This window comes from Pseudophryne corroboree, chromosome 2 (assembly GCF_028390025.1).
Source record: "Pseudophryne corroboree isolate aPseCor3 chromosome 2, aPseCor3.hap2, whole genome shotgun sequence".
Taxonomy (NCBI): Eukaryota; Metazoa; Chordata; class Amphibia; order Anura; family Myobatrachidae; genus Pseudophryne; species Pseudophryne corroboree.
This window is the reverse complement of record NC_086445.1, coordinates 635707232-635725701: the sequence shown is the minus strand read 5'-3', so window position 1 is coordinate 635725701 and position 18470 is coordinate 635707232. Positions and strand designations below refer to the sequence as shown.

General features: G+C 49.0%; 1 protein-coding gene across 2 annotated transcripts in view; it reads right to left on the bottom strand.

Annotated features, from left to right (window-relative positions):
* Positions 1-10150, bottom strand: part of LOC135041345 (mitogen-activated protein kinase 14) — a 335823-nt gene extending 325673 nt beyond the window's left edge. The window contains exon 1 of one of the 2 annotated variants that reach the window (XM_063954930.1): positions 9886-10150. In XM_063954930.1, coding sequence (XP_063811000.1) covers positions 9886-10004 — 119 coding nt within the window. In that variant the 5' untranslated portion in view covers positions 10005-10150. The remainder of the gene's footprint in view (positions 1-9885) is intronic. The other variant, XM_063954929.1, reaches the window with a different exon arrangement.
* Positions 10151-18470: the final 8320 nt, after the last annotated feature.

The following is an 18470-nucleotide window of genomic DNA, read 5'->3' as shown; positions in this document are numbered from 1 at the left end:
ACAATACAGTATATGGCCAGCACTTTTCAGGGTGCATCCTTAGTGGAGTGTGAGCTGTATTTGTGCAGAACAATTATGAAGGTTGTGTGCAACCTATGTCCAAAGTGGGGGGGCAGGAGGTGTTGCAGCCAATGGGGTATATGCAATTAGCGCCGAATCGCGGCAATTTTTCGCCCGTTTTTTAATTCGACACAATTCGACCGTCGAATTCCGGCAAGTGGGTGCCGGAATTCAACATATTCAATAAAAAACGGATTTGACAGTCCTGCTGTCGGAAAAACGGCCGATTTGACGGATTTTGATCCGATTTTTAAAAAAACGGAAAAAACGGTAAAAAACCAGAGAAAAAAAATTGCGTGGGGTCCCCCCTCCTAAGCATAACCAGCCTCGGGCTCTTCGAGCCGGTCCTGGTTCTAAAAATCCGGGGGGGAAAATGACAGGGGATACCCCGTTTTTTTAAAACCAGCACCGGGCTCTGCGCCTGGTGCAAAAAATACGGGGGACAAAAAGAGTAGGGGTCCCCCATATTTTTTACACCAGCATCGGGCTCCACTAGCTGGACAGATAATGCCACAGCCGGGGGTCACTTTTATACAGCGCCCTGCGGCCGTGGCATTAAATATCCAACTAGTCACCCCTGGCCGGGGTACCCTGGGGGAGTGGGGACCCCTTCAATCAAGGGGTCCCCCCCCCAGCCACCCAAGGGCCAGGGGTGAAGCCCGAGGCTGTCCCCCCCATCCAAGGGCTGCGGATGGGGGGCTGATAGCCTCGAGAAAATTGAAAGAATATTGTTTTTTTCCAGTAGTACTACAAATCCCAGCAAGCCTCCCCCGCAAGCTGGTACTTGGAGAACCACAAGTACCAGCATGCGGGAGAAAAACGGGCCAGCTGGTACCTGTAGTTCTAATGGGAAAAAATACCCAAATAAAAACAGGACACGCACACCGTGATAGTAAAAATAAGAATTTACTTACCGATAATTCTATTTCTCGTAGTCCGTAGTGGATGCTGGGGACTCCGTCAGGACCATGGGGAATAGCGGCTCCGCAGGAGACAGGGCACAAAAGTAAAAGCTTTAGGATCAGGTGGTGTGCACTGGCTCCTCCCCCTATGACCCTCCTCCAAGCCTCAGTTAGGATACTGTGCCCGGACGAGCGTACACAATAAGGAAGGATTTTGAATCCCGGGTAAGACTCATACCAGCCACACCAATCACACTGTACAACCTGTGATCTGAACCCAGTTAACAGCATGATAACAGCGGAGCCTCTGAATAGATGGCTCACAACAATAATAACCCGATTTTTGTAACAATAACTATGTACAAGTATTGCAGACAATCCGCACTTGGGATGGGCGCCCAGCATCCACTACGGACTACGAGAAATAGAATTATCGGTAAGTAAATTCTTATTTTCTCTGACGTCCTAAGTGGATGCTGGGGACTCCGTCAGGACCATGGGGATTATACCAAAGCTCCCAAATGGGCGGGAGAGTGCGGATGACTCTGCAGCACCGAGTGAGAGAACTCCAGGTCCTCCTCAGCCAGGGTGTGCCCCTGACCAAGTAGCAGCTCGGCAAAGTTGTAAAGCCGAGACCCCTCGGGCAGCCGCCCAAGATGAGCCCACCTTCCTTGTGGAATGGGCATTTACATATTTTGGCTGTGGCAGGCCTGCCACAGAATGTGCAAGCTGAATTGTACTACACATCCAACTAGCAATCGTCTGCTTAGAAGCAAGAGCACCCAGTTTGTTGGGTGCATACAGGATAACAGCAAGTCAGTTTTCCTGACTCCAGCCGTCCTGGAAACCTATATTTTCAGGGCCCTGACAACATCTAGCAACTTGGAGTCCTCCAAGTCCCTAGTAGCCGCAGGTACCACAATAAGCTGGTTCAGGTGAAACGCTGACACCACCTTAGGGAGAAACTGGGGACGAGTCCGCAGCTCTGCCCTGTCCGAATGGACAATCAGATATGGGCTTTTGTGAGACAAAGCCGCCAATTCTGACACTCGCCTGGCCGAGGCCAGGGCCAACATCATGGTCACTTTCCATGTGAGATATTTCAAATCCACAGATTTGAGCGGTTTAAACCAATGTGATTTGAGGAATCCCAGAACTACGTTGAGATCCCACAGTGCCACTGGAGGCACAAAAGGGGGTTGTATATGCAGTACTCCCTTGACAAACTTCTGGACTTCAGGAACTGAAGCCAATTCTTTCTGGAAGAAAATCGACAGGGCCGAAATTTGAACCTTAATGGACCCTAATTTGAGGCCCATAGACACTCCTGTTTGCAGGAAATGCAGGAATCGACCGAGTTGAAATTTCTTCGTGGGGCCTTCCTGGCCTCACACCACGCAACATATTTTCGCCACATGTGGTGATAATGTTGTGCGGTCACCTCCTTCCTGGCTTTGACCAGGGTAGGAATGACCTCTTCCGGAATGCCTTTTTCCCTTAGGATCCGGCGTTCAACCGCCATGCCGTCAAACGCAGCCGCGGTAAGTCTTGGAACAGACATGGTACTTGCTGAAGCAAGTCCCTTCTTAGCGGCAGAGGCCATGAGTCCTCTGTGAGCATCTCTTGAAGTTCCGGGTACCAAGTCCTTCTTGGCCAATCCGGAGCCACGAGTATAGTTCTTACTCCTCTACGTCTTATAATTCTCAGTACCTTAGGTATGAGAAGCAGAGGAGGGAACACATACACCGACTGGTACACCCACGGTGTTACCAGAACGTCCACAGCTATTGCCTGAGGGTCTCTTGACCTGGCGCAATACCTGTCCAGTTTTTTGTTCAGGCGGGACGCCATCATGTCCACCTTTGGTCTTTCCCAACGGTTCACAATCATGTGAAAGACTTCCCGATGAAGTCCCCACTCTCCCGGGTGGAGGTCGTGCTGAGGAAGTCTGCTTCCCAGTTGTCCACTCCCGGAATGAACACTGCTGACAGTGCTATCACATGATTTTCCGCCCAGCGAAGAATCCTTACAGTTTCTGCCATTGCCCTCCTGCTTCTTGTGCCGCCCTGTCTGTTTACGTGGGCGACTGCCGTGATGTTGTCCCACTGGATCAATACCGGCTGACCTTGAAGCAGAGGTCTTGCTAAGCTTAGAGCATTGTAAATTGCTCTTAGCTCCAGTATATTTATGTGGAGAGAAGTCTCCAGACTTGATCACACTCCCTGGAAATTTTTTCCTTGTGTGACTGCTCCCCAGCCTTTCAGGCTGGCATCCGTGGTCACCAGGACCAAGTCCTGAATGCCGAATCTGTGGCCCTTTAGTAGATGAGCACTCTGCAGCCACCACAGAAGAGACACCCTTGTCCTTGGAGACAGGGTTATCCGCTGATGCATCTGAAGATGCGATCCGGACCATTTTTCCAGCAGATCCCACTGAAAAGTTCTTGCGTGAAATCTGCCGAATGGAATCGCTTCGTAAGAAGCCACCATTTTTCCCAGGACCCTTGTGCAATGATGCACTGACACTTTTCCTGGTTTTAGGAGGTTCCTGACTAGCTCGGATAACTCCCTGGCTTTCTCCTCCGGGAGAAACACCTTTTTCTGGACTGTGTCCAGAATCATCCCTAGGAACAGCAGACGTGTCGTCGGAGACAGCTGCGATTTTGGAATATTTAGAATCCACCCGTGCTGTCGTAGAACTACTTGAGATAGTGCTACTCCGACCTCCAACTGTTCTCTGGACCTTGCCCTTATCAGGAGATCGTCCAAGTAAGGGATAATTAAGACGCCTTTTCTTGAAGAAGAATCATCATTTCGGCCATTACCTTGGTAAAGACCCGGGGTGCCGTGGACAATCCAAACGGCAGCGTCTGAAACTGATAGTGACAGTTTTGTACCACGAACCTGAGGTACCCTTGGTGAGAAGGGCAAATTGGGACATGGAGGTAAGCATCCTTGATGTCCAGGGACACCATATAGTCCCCTTCTTCCTGGTTCGCTATCACTGCTCTGAGTGACTCCATCTTGATTTGAACCTTTGTATGTAAGTAATATCAAGAATAAGGAGAGCGCACCGGTGAATGATAATAAAAGGTAACACTTTACTATGTAAATATCCACGTACATGAAAGTTAAAATTGATGCACTTAGCCAGTCCTCCGATAACTGCCGCCTCGGGCTGAACCTTCTGCTGGCGGAGTATTTTTCACGGAGAGATCGTCTGCTCTGTTCCAGACTGGAGACCGACTTCGTCTGTATCTTCCTGTCTCACTGCTTAGGAAGTGTCTGCTTCCTAAGCAGTGAGACAGGAAGATACAGACGAAGTCGGTCTCCAGTCTGGAACAGAGCAGACGATCTCTCCGTGAAAAATACTCCGCCAGCAGAAGGTTCAGCCCGAGGCGGCAGTTATCGGAGGACTGGCTAAGTGCATCAATTTTAACTTTCATGTACGTGGATATTTACATAGTAAAGTGTTACCTTTTATTATCATTCACCGGTGCGCTCTCCTTATTCTTGATATTATTTAGAAATCCCTTACTCCTGGCAGGAGTGGATGAGCAGGCACCACATGAGCAAACAAACTCTGGACTAACCGCAGTGTGCGCGGATCTAAATTCTACATATCTTTGTATGTAAGTGTTCAAATATTTCAGATTTAGAATAGGTCTCACCGAGCCGTCTGGCTTCAGTACCACAATATAGTGTGGAATAATACCCCTTTCCTTGTTGTAGGAGGGGTACTTTGATTATCACCTGCTGGGAATACAGCTTGTGAATTGTTTCCAATACTGCCTCCCTGTCGGAGGGAGACGTTGGTAAAGCAGACTTCAGGAACCTGCGAGGGGGAGACGTCTCGAATTTCCAATCTGTACCCCTGGGATACTAGTTGTAGGATCCAGGGGTCCACTTGCGAGTGAGCCCACTGCGCGCTGAAACTCTTGAGACGACCCCACACCGCACCTGAGTCCGCTTGTACGGCCCCAGCGTCATGCTGAGGACTTGGCAAAAGCGGTGGAGGGCTTCTGTTCCTGGGAATGGGCTGCCTGCTGCAGTCTTCTTCCCTTTCTTCTATCCCTGGGCAGATATGACTGGCCTTTTGCCTGCTTGCCCTTATGGGGACGAAAGGACTGAGGCTGAAAAGACGGTGTCTTTTTCTGCTGAGATGTGACTTGGGGTAAAAAAGGTGGATTTTCCAGCTGTTGCCGTGGCCACCAGGTCCGATGGACCGACCCCAAATAACTCCTCCCCTTTATACGGCAATACTTCCATGTGCCGTTTGGAATCTGCATCACCTGACCACTGTCGTGTCCATAAACATCTTCTGGCAGATATGGACATCGCACTTACTCTTGATGCCAGAGTGCTCTATAGTCAATAAAATACTGTCCCTGTCAAGGGTATCAATATTTTCAGTCAGGGAATCCGACTGCACATCCAGGCTGAGGCGATCGCTGGTCGCAGTATAACACCAGTATGTGTGTATATACTTTTTAGGATATTTTCCAGCCTCCTATCAGCTGGCTCCTTGAGGGCGGCCGTATCTGGAGACGGTAACGCCACTTGTTTTGATAAGCGTGTGAGCGCCTTATCCACCTTAAGGGGTGTTTCCCAACGCGCCTTAACTTCTGGCGGGAAAGGGTATAACGCCAATAATTTTCTATCGGGGGAAACCCACGCATCATCACACACTTCATTTAATTTATCTGATTCAGGAAAAACTACAGGTAGTTTTTTTACACCCCACATAATACCCTCTTTTGTGGTACTTGTAGTATCAGAAATATGTAACACCTCCTTCATTGCCCTTAACATGTAACGTGTGGCCCAAATGGAAAATACGTTTGTTTCTTCACCGTCGACACTGGAGTCAGTGTCCGTGTCTGTGTCTGTGTCGACCGACTGAGGTAAATGGGCGTTTTAAAGCCCCTGACGGTGTTTGAGACGCCTGGACAGGTACTAATTGGTTTGCCGGCCGTCTCATGTCGTCAACCGACCTTGCAGCGTGTTGACATTATCACGTAATTCCCTAAATAAGCCATCCATTCCGGTGTCGACTCCCTAGAGAGTGACATCACCATTACAGGCAATTGCTCCGCCTCCTCACCAACATCGTCCTCATACATGTCGACACACACGTACCGACACACAGCACACACACAGGGAATGCTCTGATAGAGGACAGGACCCCACTAGCCCTTTGGGGAGACAGAGGGAGAGTTTGCCAGCACACACCAAAACGCTATATTATACAGGGACAACCTTATATAAGTGTTTTCCCTTATAGCATCTTAATATATAATAATATCGCCAAATAAGTGCCCCCCCTCTCTGTTTTAACCCTGTTTCTGTAGTGCAGTGCAGGGGAGAGCCTGGGAGCCTTCCTAGCAGCGGAGCTGTGTAGGAAAATGGCGCTGTGTGCTGAGGAGAATAGGCCCCGCCCCCTTTTCGACGGGCTTCTTCTCCCGTTTTTCTGACAACCTGGCAGGGGTTAAATACATCCATATAGCCCCAGGGGCTATATGTGATGTATTTTTAGCCAGCATAGGTACTTTCATTGCTGCCCAGGGCGCCCCCCCAAGCGCCCTGCAACCTCAGTGACCGTTGGTGTGAAGTGTGCTGAGAGCAATGGCGCACAGCTGCAGTGCTGTGCGCTACCTCATGAAGACTGAGAAGTCTTCAGCCGCCGATTTCTGGACCTCTTCTCTCTTCAGCATCTGCAAGGGGGTCGGCGGCGCGGCTCCGGTGACCCATCCAGGCTGTACCTGTGATCGTCCCTCTGGAGCTAGTGTCCAGTAGCCTAAGAAGCCAATCCATCCTGCACGCAGGTGAGTTCACTTCTTCTCCCCTAAGTCCCTCGTTGCAGTGAGCCTGTTGCCAGCAGGACTCACTGAAAATAAAAAACCTAACAAAACTTTTACTCTAAGCAGCTCTTTAGGAGAGCCACCTAGATTGCACCCTTCTCGGCCGGGCACAAAAACCTAACTGAGGCTTGGAGGAGGGTCATAGGGGGAGGAGCCAGTGCACACCACCTGATCCTAAAGCTTTTACTTTTGTGCCCTGTCTCCTGCGGAGCCGCTATTCCCCATGGTCCTGACGGAGTCCCCAGCATCCACTTAGGACGTCAGAGAAACTTTATTTCACACATGTCGACACATACATACTTACCTATGTTCACACGCCGACCTCTGTTCACTTGTCCAAGTAGAATCCACGTGTACCTGTGAATAAAATTATACTCACCTGATCCAGTGTCCAGATTATAATCCACGTACTTGGCAAAAAAAAAAAAAAACGAACACCCGGACCAAACGGACTGAAAGGGGACCCCTTTCCACGAATGCCGGGACCCCACGTGACTGCTGTCACAGAAAGGTCCCTTCAGCCAATCAGGAAGCGCTACTTCGTGGCACTCACCTGATTGGCTGTATGCGCGTCTGCTGGCAGACAGCGCATCACACAGCTCCCTCCATTAGTTTCAATGGTGGGAACTTTGCAGTCAGCGGTGGGGTTACCCGCTGACCGTGAGTGACCTCACCGCTGACCGCAAAGTTCCCACCATTGAATATAATGGAGAGGCTTTGCGATGCGCTGTCTGACAGCTCAGACACGCATAGCCAATCAGCAGAGTGCCAGGACGTTGCGCTCGCTGATTGGCTGAAGAGACCTTTCTCTGACAGCAGTCACGTGGGGTCTCTGCATTCGGGGAAAGGGGTCCCATGTGTAAACATGGGACCCCTTTCAGTCCGTTTGGTCCGGGTGTTCGGTTTTTTTTTTTGCCAAGTACGTGGATTATAATCTGGACACTGGATCAGGTGAGTATAATTTTATTCACAGGTACACGTGGATTCTACTTGGACAAGTGAACAGAGGTCGGCGTGTGAACATAGGTAAGTATGTATGTGTCGACATGTGTGAAATAAAGTTTTACTATTACGGTGTGCGTGTCCAGTTTTTATTTGGGTATTTTTTGCCATTAGAACTACAGGTACCAGCGGGACCGTTTTTCTCCCGCATGCTGGTACTTGTGGTTCTCCAAGTACCAGCTTGCGGGGGAGGCTTGCTGGGACTTGTAGTACTACTGGGAAAAAACAATATTCTTTCAATTTTCTCAAGGCTATCAGCCCCCCATTCGCAGCCCTTGGATGGGGGGGGGGGACACAGCCTCGGGTTTCACCCCTGGCCCTTGGGTGGCTGTGAGGGGACCCCTTGATTGAAGGGGTCCCCACTCCCCCAGGGTACCCCGGCCAGGGGTGACTAGTTGGATATTTAATGCCACGGCCGCAGGGCGCTGTATAAAAGTGACCCCCGGCTGTGGCATTATCTGTCCAGCTAGTGGAGCCCGATGCCGGTGTAAAAAATACGGGGGACCCCTACTCTTTTTGTCCCCCGTATTTTTTGCACCAGCACCAGGCGCAGAGCCCGGTGCTGGTTTTAAAAAAACGGGGTATCCCCTGTCATTTTTCCCCCCGCATTTTTAGAACCAGGACCGGCTCGAAGAGCCAGAGGCTGGTTATGCTTAGGAGGGGGGACCCCACGCCATTTTTTTTCTGATTTTTACCATTCCATTTAAAAAAAAATATATATATATATTTATAAAAATACATAAATAATACTTGTGCCTCCAAAAGAGACAAACCAAGTACCTAATCCCTTCTAATATAAATAGATATGCTATTACCAATTAAAAAAACACCAAAAAAAACATGTTTTTAAAAAATTTTATTAGATTCCGCCACCAAAGTGTGGCAGATTGAAAATGACGAATTTACTGTCTAAAAGCACTGTTGTCGAATTTCCAAACTTCAATTGAATATACTTTTGGCGAATTGCCGCATTTGTACCATTTCAGAAATGTCGAATTTGACAAATGTCGAATTTCAAAAAGTCGAATTTGGAAAGTCCGTTTTTTTGACGGAAAGTACTGAATTGCATTGTCGAAAAAAAATTTTGGGCGAAAATGTCCAGTTTTTCGACATTTTCGGGAATTCGACCGCAATTGCATATACCCCAATGTGCCCAGTAGTTCTGGGGGCCTAGAGTGGTTGCATGCAATATGTGCCCTACAAATTTAGAAGCAGTTGTTGGGTTGCATGCAAAGTGTGCCGATCACTTCAGGAGGTGGCTTTCATGTAACATGTGCCAAGCAATTATGGATACAGGGAGGTTTCCAGGTAAGGAAAAGGGATAGCTGTATGCTGTATATGGCAAATCCGTGTTTGGTGGGTGTTGGTAAGGTGGTCTGTGTGCAGTAGATTTTATTGGTACATGTTATCTTTTATAAGCACCACAGAAGCATTTTTGGCAGTAACATACAGTGCACAACCTCCAGGATCCCAGAATAGTTTACAGCCTTTTAGCATGCAGTAATTTCCTATTATGACTTGCATAGATCCGATTTTGCAGCAATGTTTTAACACATTTAAAAACAGCCAAGACTACTATGATAAAGTGCATGGTGATTGTGACACTTTACTGTGCACCTTAAATGCAGGAAATGTAAATACTGCAAATCTCCAAAAAATAGAAACTTTCAGACATAGCTGCGGCATGTCATTTCCAGCATTCCTTTAAAGTCGCATAGCTGTGCTCCATTTATAAAGCGCTTCGTGCAGAAATATGCTGGTGCAAAGTAGGTTAGCGTCTGCAAGGGTGCACGATTACACGCAGAGCAGACACCAAAATATAATGCCCTGAAACTCGCTTGTCCGCCGTACAATGCGGAACAATATTATACAAGTCCCTTCTCTTTCCTAATCTCTCCCAATGCTGTAGGCCTGAGTGTGCGGCCGGGAACTGGGCACGGGATGCTGGCACACTCAGATGTGGCCTGAAGGGCAGCGCACCAGCAAATCCTGCACAGGGCCCATGCAATCAGCAGAGGAAAGTGACAGGCGCAGGTAGCAGCCAGCTCGCCAATGACTTACCACACCGAGCCGTAAGCCCCGGAGCCCACGGGACTCAGATTCTGGTACCGCTCAGGCACCTCCCACAACGTCTTGTTCAACTCCTGCCGGTAAAATCCAGAAGGGGAATTCGAGGACATTGCTGCAGCAACACCCCACGCCTCGCACAGGGAGCCCACCCGACTCCGCGCCTACTCTCACAGCCCCCGGTAACCAGCACAGAACTCCAGCACTTCCCGCGAGATTTCCCCACGCGTTGCGCAACATCTTACTAGACGCATGCGCGGTGTGGGGTAGGGAAAGGGGGTAGCTGGTTGGTCCTTGAGTTGTCGTGTATAATGTTTCTGCGTGAGTTTTCCATTAGTGGTCGTGGGGTCGCTAAACGCTTCCTAGTCTCCCCGGAGCATTTCATTGATTGAGTAGTGAAAGTGGCAGGCGTGTTTGCTGAATTGTGCGTGTAATGTATGTAGAGATCGAGAGCACAGCGCCTCTGTTACAGGACTTTCACGTTACAAGTCATGTAACCTCAGTCCAGTCACATCCATGATCAGGAAATAACCCTATCTATGCATGTTCACGGACATTTATTTATCAAAGTGGATTCAAATAACGACGTTGCAGTAATCTTTTTTTGCTTCTCATTAAGAACTTGTTATAGTAAAACAATTTAATCAAGTTGGATCATTAATTATCCTATCAGTGACATAACTTCGTGCCCCCCCCCCCTCCCTCCACCACCACCACCATCATCATCATCATATATAGATAAATAAATATATGTATGTGTGTGTGTGTATATGGAGTGTTCTGAAAAAAAAAAAAATATATATATATATATTTAAATTTCCTTGTAATTTATTTTAAACTACACATTTCTTGGCAGCCGTACACTGGATTAGAACCCATGGACACAGAGGACAGACACCTTACTAATCAAGCAGTAGCGGATCTTGCCACGGCGCCATCCGGAGGGCGCCGCACCAGGGCAAGATCCGCTGCTGCTGTGTGCTGGCCGCTGCCGCTGTGAAGGGAAACTAGACGCGTACGCGTCTAGTTTCCCTTCGTGGAGAGGTTCTTTACTGTGCAGTGCGCGATGACGTCATCGCGCACCGCACAGCAAAGGTCCTCTCCACGAAGGGTACTAGACGCTACTAGTTTCCCTTCGTGGAGAGGACCTTTGCTGTGCGGTGCGCGATGACGTCATCGCGCACCGCACATCATTTCAGTCTGTACAGAGGGCGTAAATGACCACGCCCCCTTACGAAGCCACGCCCCCTATTGCTGCCCGGGGCGCACAGAGCGCCAGAACCGGCCCTGTAATCAAGCTATTTGCTCATGCATAGCAATTCAAAACCATTGCATCTAGGCAGATCTATGTAGTGTGCAGTCACAAACCACATAGATCTGCTCAGTCACTCACAATGCTGATTATTTCTTTAACAATTATTTTATAAGTATCATAAAACAGATTAGAAGAACCCACAACCTATTACAGTGGAAACAGGCACCTTAGTGATGGAGCTATTTGCTCTTGTTTTGGAGATCTGAGAATTCTAACTATATGAGGTTACGTGTAATTGTCAAAGAAGTAACTTCATATAGTTAGAATTCTCAGTCTTTATAGACAGAGTCAAATAGCTTCATCAGTAAGGTACCTGCTGCTAGTGCAATAGGTCATGGGTTCTAATCCTGGGTAAAATGTGCATGTATAATAAAGAGGGTGTGACTTGTAAGGTGTAGGTACTAGTGGGGAAGGGGAGTCAGCCACAGAAAAGATAACAGCGTCTGACAATTAACTTAGTTGACTGGTGTCACTGAACATGGAATGGGGAGGAGAGGTTCCACCCTACAGAACAGGAGCCCGGTGACAGCAGATTCTTTTGCCTCTGTATGCTATCAGGGCTGGATTAAGGCTGGTGGGGTCTCAGGGCAAAACAGGTTGTGGGGGCCCCCACTACTACAATTTTTGCTGACAAATACCCCTTCCCCCCCCCCCCCCCCCCAGTTTGCACAGACACACACAGTCACCTTAACCCCTTTCAGACCGCCTGAGGCGGGTCGCACACGGGAGCCTGACACAGGAGCTTCCAGGTTGCGCGCCGCTGTAAGCAACCCGGCATATTGCCAAGTTGGTGATATCAGCGGCGATGCGGCATGGGCGGCGCTTGGAGATCACATGATCGCCCGTCCACACACAGTGAACTGGAAACAGGTCGCATCGACTCTGCTCCCTTTCACACCACACAGCGAGCCGGGTTGAACATGTGTTCAACCCTGCTCGCTACCCAAGTTGGAATACCGGGTCGTTCGACCCGGTATTTCAACCCTGGCACCTTTCAGGCAGCACATGAACACGGGTTATGCATGCTCATGTGCCAATAACCCGTGTTCATAGCTGGCGGTCAGAAAGGGGTATTACAGAGCAGCAGCAAGGAGCACAGGCCAAGTAGCAGATGCCGGCGGCTTATAGTCACTGTCTCGCAGGATTTTATTTCACAATCCCACAAGACTGACTGTGCAGGAACTCCTCGGCAGCCGCAGTTACTGAACGGCTGAGCCGCCGAAGGGAGACTCCAATTCAATATGCAGGGAGTGGGGGCCCTGGAATGGCCTCCACTGTTGCCCCTGTCTTAATCTGGCCCTGTGTCCCATACATCAGCATCCACAAATCCCCAACAGGTTGGATCAGCCATCAGGGATGATTGGTGATCTATATCGGGAAAATGAAGGGACCTATTTATCAACAGGTTTTAGCTATCAAAAAAATTTTTTAAATACATAAATATTTTTATTGATTCTGATGCACAGGTATACACTGCAAAGGAAAGACAAAGGTTTTACAATAACAGTAGCAAGGTAACGTTTACAAAAATAATAAATGGTATCCATAATTAAGACTCAAGGCTTTTTAAGTAAGAAAGTGCTGTGCAAACTAAAAGAGTATCCGTTTATGGGATAGGGAGTAATTACAGTACCTTACTAAAGTATTCACCCCCACTTTGCATTTTTCATGTTTTGTTGCCTCACAACCTGGAATTAAATACAATTTCTCTGACGTCCTAAGTGGATGCTGGGGACTCCGTCAGGACCATGGGGATTAGCGGCTCCGCAGGAGACAGGGCACAAAACTAAAGCTTTAGGATCAGGTGGTGTGTACTGGCTCCTCCCCCTATGACCCTCCTCCAAGCCCAAGCCTCAGTTAGGTTTTTGTGCCCGTCCGAGCAGGGTGCAATCTAGGTGGCTCTCTTAAGGAGCTGCTTAGAAAAAAGTTTTCTCTGACGTCCTAAGTGGATGCTGGGGACTCCGTCAGGTCCAGGGGGATTAGCGGCTCCGCAGGAGACAGGGCACAAAACTAAAGCTTTAGGATCAGGTGGTGTGTACTGGCTCCTCCCCCCATGACCCTCCTCCAAGCCTCAGTTAGGTTTTTGTGCCCGTCCGAGCAGGGTGCAATCTAGGTGGCTCTCTTAAGGAGCTGCTTAGAAAAAGTTTTTAGGTTTCTTATTTTCAGTGAGTCCTGCTGGCAACAGGCTCACTGCATCGAGGGACTTAGGGGAGAGAAGTTCAACTCACCTGCGTGCAGGATGGATTGGCTTCTTAGGCTACTGGACACCATTAGCTCCAGAGGGAGTCGGAACACAGGTCTCACCCTGGGGTTCGTCCCGGAGCCGCGCCGCCGACCCCCCTTGCAGATGCTGAAGATTGAAGGTCCAGAAACCGGCGGCAGAAGGCTTTTCAGTCTTCATGAAGGTAGCGCACAGCACTGCAGCTGTGCACCATTGTTGTCACACACTTCACACCAACGGTCACGGAGGGTGCAGGGCGTTGCTGGGGGCGCCCTGGGCAGCAATGTATAATACCTTATTCTGGCTAAAAATACATCACATATAGCCCCTGGAGGCTATATGGATGTATTTAACCCCTGCCAGGTCTCAGAAAAACGGGAGAAGAAGCCCGCCGAAAAGGGGGCGGGGCCTATTCTCCTCAGCACACAGCGCCATTTTCCCTCACAGAAATGCTGGTGGGAAGGCTCCCAGGCTCTCCCCTGCACTGCACTACAGAAACAGGGTTAAAACAGAGAGGGGGGGCACTTATTTGGCGATATGTATATATATATATATTAAAATGCTATAAGGGAAAAACACTTATATAAAGGTTGTCCCTGTATAATATAGCGTTTTTGGTGTGTGCTGGCAAACTCTCCCTCTGTCTCCCCAAAGGGCTAGTGGGGTCCTGTCCTCTATCAGAGCATTCCCTGTGTGTGTGCTGTGTGTCGGTACTTGTGTGTCGACATGTATGAGGACGATGTTGGTGAGGAGGCGGAGCAATTGCCGGTAATGGTGATGTCACTCTCTAGGGAGTCGACACCGGAATGGATGGCTTATTTAAGGAATTACGTGAGGTCGGTTGACGACATGAGACGGCCGGCAAACCAATTAGTACCTGTCCAGGCGTCTAAAACACAGTCAGGGGCGTTAAAACGTCCTTTTTACCTCAGTCGGTCGATACAGACACAGACACGGACACTGACTCCAGTGTCGACGGTGAAGAAACAAACGTATTTTCCTTTAGGGCCACACGTTACTTGTTAAGGGCAATGAAGGAGATGTTACATATTTCTGATACTACAAGTACCACAAAAAAGGGTATTATGTGGAGTGTGAAAAAACTACATGTGGTTTTTCCTGAATCAGATAAATTAAATGAAGTGTGTGATGATGCGTGGGTTTCCCCCGATAGAAAATTATTGGCGGTATACCCTTTCCCGCCAGAAGTTATGGCGCGTTGGGAAACACACCTTAGGGTGGATAAGGCGCTCACACGCTTATAAAAACAAGTGGCGTTACCGTCTCCAGATACGGACGCCCTCAAGGAGCCAACTGATAGGAGGTTGGAAAATATCCTAAAAAGTATATACACACATACTGGTGTTATACTGCGACCAGCGATCGCCTCAGCCTGGATGGGCAGCGCTGGGGTGGCTTGGTCGGATTCCCTGACTGGAAATATTGATACCCTTGACAGGGACAGTATTTTATTGACTATAGAGCATTTAAAAGATGCATTTCTATATATGCGAAACTCTGGCATCAAGAGTAAGTGCGATGTCCATATCTGCCAGACGATGTTTATGGACACGACAGTGGTCAGGTGATGCAGATTCCAAACGGCACATGGAAGTATTGCCGTATAAAGGGGAGGAGTTATTTGGGGTCGGTCCATCGGACCTGGTGGCCACGGCAACAGCTAGAAAATCCACCTTTTTTACCCCAAGTCACATCTCAGCAGAAAAAGACATAGTCTTTTCAGCCTCAGTCCTTTCGTCCCCATAATATCTGCCCAGGGATAGAGGTAAGGGAAGAAGACTGCAGCAGGCAGCCCATTCCCAGGAACAGAAGCCTTCCACCGCTTCTGCCAAGTCCTCAGCATGACGCTGGGGCCGTACAAACAGGTGCGGTGGGGGGTCGTCTCAAGAGTTTCAGCACGCAGTGGGCTCACTCGCAAGTGGACCCCTGGATCCTACAAGTAGTATCCCAGGGGTACAGATTGGAAATTTGAGACGTCTCCCCCTCGCAAGTTCCTGAAGTTTGCTTTACCAACGTCTACCTCCGACAGGGAGGCAGTATTGGAAACAATTCACAAGCTGTATTCCCAGCAGGTGATAATCAAAGTACCCCTCCTACAACAAGTAAAGGGGTATTATTCCACACTATATTGTGGTACTGAAGCCAGACGGCTCGGTGAGACCTATTCTAAATGGAGTCACTCAGAGCAGTGATAGCGAACCAGGAAGAAGGGGACTATATGGTGTCCCTGGACATCAAGGATGCTTACCTCCATGTCCAAATTTGCCCTTCTCACAAAGGGTACCTCAGGTTCGTGTTACAAAACTGTCACTATCAGTTTCAGACGCTGCCGTTTGGATTGTCCACGGCACCCCGGGTCTTTACCAAGGTAATGGCCGAAATGATGATTCTTCTTCAAAGAAAAGGCGTCTTAATTATCCCTTACTTGGACGATCTCCTGATAAGGGCAAGGTCCAGAGAACAGTTGGAGGTCTGAGTAGCACTATCTCAAGTAGTTCTACGACAGCACGGGTGGATTCTAAATATTCCAAAATCGCAGCTGTCTCCGACAACACGTCTGCTGTCCCTAGGGATGATTCTGGACACAGTCCAGAAAAAGGTGTTTCTCCCGGAGGAGAAAGCCAGGGAGTTATCCGAGCTAGTCAGGAACCTCCAAAAACCAGGAAAAGTGTCAGTGCATCATTGCACAAGGGTCCTGGGAAAAATGGTGGCTTCTTACGAAGCGATTCCATTCGGCAGATTTCACGCAAGAACTTTTCAGTGGGATCTGCTGGACAAATGGTCCGGATCGCATATTCAGATGCATCAGCGGATAACCCTGTCTCCAAGGACAAGGGTGTCTCTTCTGTGGTGGCTGCAGAGTGCTCATCTACTAAAGGGCCACAGTTATGCATTCAGGACTGGGTCCTGGTGACCACGGATTCCAGCTTGAAAGGCTGGGGAGCAGTCACACAGGGAAAAAATTTCCAGGGAGTGTGATCAAGTCTGGGGACTTCTCTCCGCATAAATATACTGGAGCTAAGAGCAATTTACAATGCTCTAAGCTTAGCAAGACCTCTGCTTCAAGGTCAGCCGGTATTGATCCAGTGGGACAACATCACGGCAGTCGCCCACGTAAACAGACAGGGCGGCACAAGAAGCAGGAGGACAATGGCAGAAACTGCAAGGATTCTTCGCTGGGCGGAAAATCATGTGATAGCACTGTCAGCAGTTTTCATTCCGGGAGTGGACAACTGGGAAGCAGACTTCCTCAGCACGACCTCCACCCGGGAGAGTGGGGACTTCATCGAGAAGTTTTTTCCACATGATTGTGCACCGTTGGGAAAGACCAAAGGTGGACATGATGGCGTCCCGCCTGAACAAAAAACTGGACAGGTATTGCGCCAGGTCAAGAGACCCTCAGGCAATAGCTGTGGACGTTCTGGTAACACCAGGGGTGTACCAGTCGGTGTATGTGTTCCCTCCTCTGCTTCTCATACCAAAGGTACTGAGAATTATAAGACGTAGAGGAGTAAGAACTATACTCGTGGCTCCGGATGGGCCAAGAAGGACTTGGTACCCGGAACTTCAAGAGATGCTCACAGAGGACTCAGGGCCTCTGCCGATAAGAAGGGACTTGTTTCAGCAAGTACCATGTCTGTTCCAAGACTTACCGCGGCTGCGTTTGACGGCATGGCGGTTGAACGCCGGATCCTAAGGGAAAAAGGCATTCCGGAAGAGGTCATTCCTACCCTGGTCAAAGCCAGGAAGGAGGTGACCGCACAACATTATCACCACATGTGGCGAAAATATGTTGCGTGGTGTGAGGCCAGGAAGGCCCCACGAAGAAATTTCAACTCGGTCGATTCCTGCTTTTCCTACAAACAGGAGTGTCTATGGGCCTCAAATTGGGGTCCATTAAGGTTCAAATTTCGGCCCTGTCGATTTTCTTCCAGAAAGAATTGGCTTCAGTTCCTGAAGTCCAGAAATTTGACAAGGGAGTACTGCATATACAACCCCCTTTTGTGCCTCCAGTGGCACTGTGGGATCTCAACGTAGTCCTGGGATTCCTCAAATCACGTTGGTTTAAACCGCTCAAATCTGTGGATTTGAAATATCTCACATGGAAAGTGACCATGATGTTGGCCCTGGCCTCGGCCAGGCGAGTGTCAGAATTGGCGGCTTTGTCTCACAAAAGCCCATATCTGATTGTCCATTCGGACAGGGCAGAGCTGCGGACTCGTCCCCAGTTTCTCCCTAAGTTGGTGTCAGCGTTTCATCTGAACCAGCTTATTGTGGTACCTGCGGCTACTAGAGACTTGGAGGACTCCAAGTTGCTAGATGTTGTCAGGGCCCTGAAAATATAGATTTCAAGGACGGCTGGAGTCAGGAAAACTGACTTGCTGTTATCTTGTATGCACCCAAAAAACTGGGTGCTCTTGCTTCTAAGCAGACGATTGCTAGTTGAATGTGTAGTACAATTCAGCTTGCACTTTCTGTGGCAGGACTGCCACAGCCAAAATATATAAATGCCCATTCCACAAGGAAGGTGGGCTCATCTTGGGCGACTGCCCGAGGGGTCTCGGCTTTACAACTTTGCCGAGCTGCTACTTGGTCAGGGGCACACCCTGGCTGAGGAGGACCTGGAGTTCTCTCACTCGGTGCTGCAGAGTCATCCGCACTCTCCCGCCCGTTTGGGAGCTTTGGTATAATCCCCATGGACCTGACGGAGTCCCCAGCATCCACTTAGGACGTCAGAGAAAATAATAACCTAAAAATAAGATTTTACTTACCGATAAATCTATTTCTCGTAGTCCGTAGTGGATGCTGGGCGCCCATCCCAAGTGCGGATTGTCTGCAATACTTGTACATAGTTGTTGTTACAAAAAAATCGGGTTGTTATTGTTGTGAGCCGTCTGTTCAGAGGCTCCTACGTTTGTCATACTGTTAACTGGGTTCAGATCACAAGTTATACGGTGTGATTGGTGTGGCTGGTATGAGTCTTACCCGGGATTCAATATCCTTCCTTATTGTGTACGCTCG